Source organism: Frankliniella occidentalis, unplaced genomic scaffold, assembly GCF_000697945.3.
Source record: "Frankliniella occidentalis isolate FOCC.00 unplaced genomic scaffold, Focc_3.1 Scaffold748, whole genome shotgun sequence".
NCBI lineage: Eukaryota > Metazoa > Arthropoda > Insecta > Thysanoptera > Thripidae > Frankliniella > Frankliniella occidentalis.
This window is the reverse complement of record NW_026267858.1, coordinates 48,608-54,713: the sequence shown is the minus strand read 5'-3', so window position 1 is coordinate 54,713 and position 6,106 is coordinate 48,608. Positions and strand designations below refer to the sequence as shown.

The window sequence follows — 6,106 nt, the reverse complement described above, 5'->3', positions numbered from 1 at the left end:
CCCACACACACACAACAAAAAGTTATGGTGTTTATATTATTGAGACCAGTGAGAAATGAAATAAAAGTAATATGAAGTGATATAAAAATTGACAAATGATATCGCTCAGATATCAGTCCGACATTTCATTTCTCACTGGGACACTTGTTGTGAGATCTGGTGATTGTGTGTTACATCCTATTTTTTTAGCAGATGGCGTGACCAAACAGTGGCCCCGCACGGCTCGTGTTGTATGATTTCGGATCAGTTTCAAGCCCCGATTGAGGTTTGATAACCAATCAACAAATTGACCGGCGACGGGCGGTGTGCTGTTTCCGGTTCAGGTGTTAAATTATCTGGTGTGGGGAAAAAGGAGGGGGGGGGGGGCATGGCGCCGGTGTAGCGCAGCTGCAGTGCAGCTGGCCACCACACCCTTGCCATGTGGGGCTGGAGGTGAGTGTGTGTGTGTGGGGGGGGCCTTTCCCCACACAAACCCCGTCACCTGAACAGGGGTCACCGGGTCACCCCAGAAATTTCACCCTGCACCTCTTCGAGGAATTTGTTGCAGGGATATTAAGGGCGACAGTCAGAGAGCCCCAAAGCCCCGGTATAATACCAAGCGGCTTAGTCTTAGGTGTTACCTCCCCAGAAGGGGGTGGCTTGGGATAACCAGAGAGGATTGTTTCGTTTATTTCTCGACTAAAACGGGGGAATTGATGGTCACGAACGCCGAGCAGACTCCGGGGAAGAGGGCGAAGGGAGAGGAAAAGCGGGAGGGGGGATGGGGATAGACGACTTCGAAGTACCCATGAGAAACCGGTTTGGTTGGCCGTCAACTACAGCACGCCCCTGGTGCCGTCCGAGTGTGTCACAACGCGGACGGAGGGCGTGTTGAGTGTTGACCCTAAACGAGAGGAAATAGTTGGGCTTCACGCACTAGGCGCCGAAGAGCAGACGACAAGCGGAGCTAGGTTGTTCTGCCCAGCCACTGCGTGGTTCTTCAGCAGGCCGAGTACAGCAGCGCCACAGGCGTCAGAGCAATGGCGGCGGCTCGAGGGAAGTCCACGCCCCGGGCGTCGCAACAATGGCAGCGGCACGAAGTCCACATGGCCCGTCCAACGCCAGGGCAAACGCGTGAGGATGGCGACGACCTGAACGCCACGGCCCCCACAATCTCGATGTAACTTACTTCTTGCTGACTTCAGCATTCTTGGGTCGCTCTGTTGCGAAGCGGTCGTATTCGCCGTATTCGCCGCGGCGTGGCGGCGGAGGTCGTTGAGCTGGTGGTGGTGGCGATGGGGGGAACCGGCGGGTCGGCACGAAGTCGTTGTCTTCCCGACGACGGCCGTCGCGGAATCTGCCAGGAGGGCTCCGGGGGTGGTCATTGGGGCGGCCGCGGGGCTTGAACGAGGGGCCCCCGCGTCCACCGCCTCTGGACGAGCCTCGGTACCCGCCGCCGTGACCGCGGTAGTTTTCAGGCTTGCCTCGGTACCCTCCTCTACGAGGGCCTTGGCCGCGGCCGCGAGGGAATACAGGGGTGCCGCGGTTCGACCCGCGACCACCTCGGTTGTGGCCTTGGTAGTAGGCCTGGTGGTGGTCATGGTACCGCTCGCGGCCTTGGTCTTCGCGGCCCCTCGGCCTGTCCTCTCTGTGGTGCTCTTGACGGCGGAGGGGAGACCGCGACCTGTCGCTGTTCTCCGAGCGGCGGCGCTGGCGCTGGTGATCTCTGGGGTCGTCGCGGAACGCGCGGGCGGGCGGAGGCGGCGGCGGCCCCGAGGAGTCACAGTTCGGGGGGCCGCCAAGCCAACCCGAGTCGTGTCCATAATCGAACACTTGACGGGGGTGGAACTCAGGCGCGCGCGCGTACGGCTGCTGCTCCACCGGCGTCAGGAAGCGCTGCTGCTGAGGCTGTCGGCCGCCTCTCCCACGGAATTCGTGGAATCGAGGCATTGCCCCTGAGGCCCCACTGGGGCGTCCGACTCGGCCTCGACTTGGTGCTGGGCTGGAGCGGCGTGGGCTTGCTCCCGTGAAGAGCGGCGAACTACTGCCCCGCCGGGTGGTGGACGCTGCCAGCCTAGGCTGGCCGCTCGACTCGGCCGCGAGAGGCTGGGGAGAGGGGATGGCGGGCAGGGCGCGGGGCGGAGGGGCCGCCGCCGAAGTGGTCGCCGAACGTACCCGAATGCGGCGCCGAGGAGACGCGTGGCGCAGCGTGGAGGGGAGAGGATGAGGGGATGGGGCGGGAGGTAAGGGGGTGCGCTCGGCAAGGCAAAAATATAATGCAGCGGGGACGGACACGCCCTGCGGGGAGGCGCCTGAACGTGGGCGCGCCGCTCCTCGGCCCAAATTTTCAACAATGTCGTATCCAAAACATAGTCTGGTCAGAGTATTCCGTCGGCATTCCGCTGTCGCCAACAATAGGAGCCGCTCAACATGTAAATAAAGAAGAGCATGTCGCTTGGAGCGTATCACTTTCTAGTTCACTTCAGGCATGTACACAACAGCGCAAGGATGCTGAGAGGGGGGTGGCAGAGCAGCAAGCGCGAGGGGGGGAGGGGAGGGGGAGCCGTACCCCGATAAGAGAGTGTCTTATGATAATGCAGATGAGTGCAACATGTTATCGGCATCGTCAACATCCGGTGCCTGTCCGAGTCGGTCTGGAACCATTCGCTACGCATTGAATGCGCAGCGCAATTTGCGATTTACCCTCACCTGTTTGCCGGAGTCGCCTCGGGGGCGCGGGTCGCCCTGTCTGCCGCCCTGTCGGCCGGGTGGACGTCTCTGGGGGGCAGCGGCCAGGGCTGCACCGGGGGCAGAGAGGAGTCCGTCCGGGCCCGGATGGGCTGGGCGCGCGGCGCCAGGCGGGGCGGCGAGTACGGCGGCGGGCACATCGGCGGCGGGCACGGCTGCGGCGCGGGAGCGTACCGCGGCGGCCGCGTCTCTGGCGGCGGCGGCGGCGGCTGGGGCGCCCGGGCGTACAGCGGCGGCCGCGGCTGAGTGCCGTGCGTGCTCCACGCCGATGGGTCCCCGTACTGCTGGACGCCCGTCCTCGACAAGTTGGAGGGCACCTCCTTCAGGGGCTCCCGCCAATCGCCCGTCTGGGGCGTGCGGTACTGCCAGGATGCCTCCGAACCGGCAACATACTGTAACACACCATACGCGGGAATACATGGGGAGGCAATGCAATGAGCGCGTGGGGAATACATTGGGAGGGGGGGGGTACAAATGGGGCATTGGTTACGAGGGCAATGAGTCACAAGAAAATAATGTACATGAGACTAGGGAGGTGGGAGAAGCCGACGATAAGGAGAGCACTCAGGGGGGCGGGCATCGTGGGATGGGCGGGCGCGCGAGTTCATCAAGAGGTCAGCGTAGCGTGAGGTGAGAAGGGTAACGCGCAGCTTACCAACGAGTAGTCGTAGCCATAGTGGCCGTTGTAGTCCTGCCCCGGGGTGCTGCCATACGAGCCGCTCTTCTCGGAGTGCGCGGGCGTAGCGCCGCCATAGCCCTGGTCGCCGTTCCAGTAGCCGTAACCAGAGTCCTGGTATGGGTACGGGCTCTGCGGCGTGCAGCTCACGTGGCCGTAGTACTGCGGCTGGTAGCCGGGCGTATGGTAGTAGTCGCCGTAGCTTCCGTAGTACTCGGCGCTCTGGGGCCGGGCCGGGCTCGGCCAGGAAGGGTCATGCTGCTGCTGCTGATTGTAGCCGCCCTGGTCGTAGCCGGAGGGCGGGCCGGGGCCAGGAGGGTCGTGGGTGCGGCCCGCGAACAAATTCCTGGGCTGCATCGGCTGTCGGATTAGAGAAAGGTAAGGTCAGATCAAATAAAGGAAATGACACTGTTGGGACAGCCAGAGATTATGGGCCTCTCCAGGGCTTCGAGCAGGTGCGGTACGGCAGGTTGGCGTTCGTCTCTCGCGTATACGCTCGGCTCCTCCCAAGTCTTGGCGTGTGTCATGCTAAGCCGCGGCGATTGCGTCATGGCTCGGCCCAGCACTCCGTGACCCTGACCACCACAACCCGCTCCTCGAGAGGCCTGGAGGACGCCCCCCTCCCCTCTTCCCCACGCTTCTCAGAACACCGGTAGAGTCCGCGGCGCCTGCGGGCCGGGCCTCGGGGTAGTAGTTCTCTTCAAATACAAACCGATCGAAGCCCGTCGGCCTACATGGGGAAGGGAAGAGGGGAGCGACAGACATCGCACACCCGGCCTTGCACCGGAAACAACAAACAAGTCATCGCCTAACCGGGACGCCACCATGCGGCCCGTCCGGCCCGTTCACAACAAACCACCTGCACGGATTTTAGACCCCCCCCCTTCCTCCGCGAGGCACAGCAGTGCCCCCCACTTCTACATAATACTACCAAGAGCTAGACTATGAACTTATGCAAACGACACTTTGTAACAGACACGGCAGGAAAAAATAAATTAAAAAGATCGAGGCATTCAGGCTGCAAGGGAGAAGGGAAGGAGGGGGAGGGGCTCGTACACAAATCACAGAGTTGTCAACTTTAGGAACCAGCGTCCGGTCCCTGAGTTTCTCGAGAAAAATGGAGGGACAGAGGGTCCTTCAGTCGATAACGAACAGACTTTGATAAGAAACCGAGAGCGTGAGAAGCGCGCCCTGTATCACGAAAGATTAACGCAAGTGATTTTGAGGTCGACGAACACATTTCTGTTAAGTTCAAGGACGCAACTTTAAGTAAGGTCCAGACATGGAGTGTGAATAGGTTAGGTTCAGCGGAAACTGGGGGGGTCGGCTTGAGAAACCAAAGTGGGGTCCCAAAGAGCTCGATGCAAAACATGGCGGGAAATAAGACCCAGGCAACGGACGGGCCCGACGCGACGGCCCCCCAATAAAGCACAAACAAATAACAAAGTAGTCCGCCGCAAAGATCTCGCCTCCTCCAGCCCAGCGGCCGGCGGGCGACCGGCGGGGGCCGCGGCGGCGTGCGCACTTGTGATCTGCTCTACCTGTCTGGACCTGTCGCGCCAACGGAGTTGTTGTTGACATGGAGAGCGGTCAACTGGCGCTATGTTTGTTGTGGCGCAGTGGCGGACAAAGGCGTGCCGCCGGGCGGCGAGTAGGCCACCAATAAAACCAGAAGAAAGGGGACATAAATAAGACAATTACAGACACCTAGTCAAAAATAACGGCATTAGAGCGCATTTGCATTGCGGCCCCTGTGCCATCACAGGGCGTAGTAAACAAACCTTTTCGGGGTTGGCGGGCAATCGCCCTGAAAACGGCAGAGGCTGCGGCGAGGAAGGAGAAGGGCTCACTCACAAACACCTGATGCGCCGGCGGCGCGCAATCACTAATCACATCACAACCATCACAACCCCCGCTTGCGCATGGCAGTCATGGATGAAGTTTGCAATCCGAAGCACATCCACGACACTGAACACTGGGCACGTCGCGATGGCAGGGCTGAGGTCAGCTGAACAGGAGGACACACACGGCGAGGTACAACACAACTAGACGACTCGCCCTGACTGACTGACTCTGGCAAGGACTAGGGCTAGGGGTGGACTGACTCACTGGGACGACTGACGACTGACTGTCTCCAGCAGCCAACTCCTGCGCTGGCGCTGGCGGGTCTGGCGGTCTAGTCCGGCGCGGCGGCTGCTGCGGCTGCAGCGCTGCCATGCTTCTCGTCCTCTGCCGTGCCGTGCCGTGTCGTGCCCTACCGCCCGCCCCCTCACCTTACCCCTCCTCCCGACTCTCCTGACCGGGCCGGGGCGAGCCGAGCCGCCGGGTCGCGCAAGTCACATGTGCCGCGCAGCCGCCCTCCCCCCTCCGGCGCGGCCTGGAGAACGAGGACGGGTGGGGGTAGGGAATGACCAGAGGGTCCTCAGGGCTTTAGACAGCTTTCAACCCTTTCACCGGGGCGGCGGACAACTAACTTCGACAACTTGCATGCCCCAAAACAACGCGATGCGCTCACACCATTTTATAGATTGCTCAGCAGTAATACTAGGTCAGTGGTGGGTTGGAGGCGCCACGGGGGAGTTGTGAGTTGTGAACAAGGCGCGTTGACAACGGAGTAGATTTACCGAGTAATCGAGTGATGAAAACCCTAGCCACCCATTTTAATAAAAGTAGATGATTGTAACACATAATGAATTTTTCAGA

At 60.9% G+C, this 6,106-nt stretch overlaps 1 protein-coding gene across 5 annotated transcripts; it reads right to left on the bottom strand.

The window, feature by feature from the left end:
• Positions 1–2,667: 2,667 nt before the first annotated feature.
• LOC127751703 (trithorax group protein osa-like) lies at positions 2,668–5,646 on the bottom strand. 5 transcript variants are annotated; one of them, XM_052275670.1, is made up of 4 exons: positions 5,513–5,640; positions 5,185–5,411; positions 3,383–3,763; positions 2,668–3,119 (listed from the first exon to the last, which is right to left on the bottom strand). In XM_052275670.1, exons 3-4 carry the CDS (start codon positions 3,758–3,760, stop codon positions 2,685–2,687), a joined length of 813 nt encoding a protein of 270 aa, XP_052131630.1. In that variant the 5' UTR covers positions 3,761–3,763; positions 5,185–5,411; positions 5,513–5,640; the 3' UTR covers positions 2,668–2,684. The 5 variants fall into 5 exon arrangements, with proteins under 5 accessions (XP_052131630.1, XP_052131632.1, XP_052131628.1 ...); XM_052275672.1 differs by lacking the exon at positions 5,513–5,640 and adding an exon at positions 4,945–5,003 and having other exon boundaries at positions 5,185–5,506; XM_052275668.1 differs by lacking the exon at positions 5,185–5,411 and having other exon boundaries at positions 5,513–5,646.
• Positions 5,647–6,106: the final 460 nt, after the last annotated feature.

Coding starts and splice junctions, on each gene's coding strand:
- LOC127751703 (XM_052275668.1), bottom strand. CDS start 5,620: ATGGCAGCGCTGCAGCCGCAGCAGCCGCCGCGCCGGACTAGACCGCCA. Junction 3,764..5,512: donor GTCAGTCGTCAGTCGTCCCA/GTGAGTCAGTCC, acceptor CTAATCCGACAG/CCGATGCAGCCCAGGAATTT. Junction 3,120..3,382: donor ATGGCTACGACTACTCGTTG/GTAAGCTGCGCG, acceptor GGTGTGTTACAG/TATGTTGCCGGTTCGGAGGC.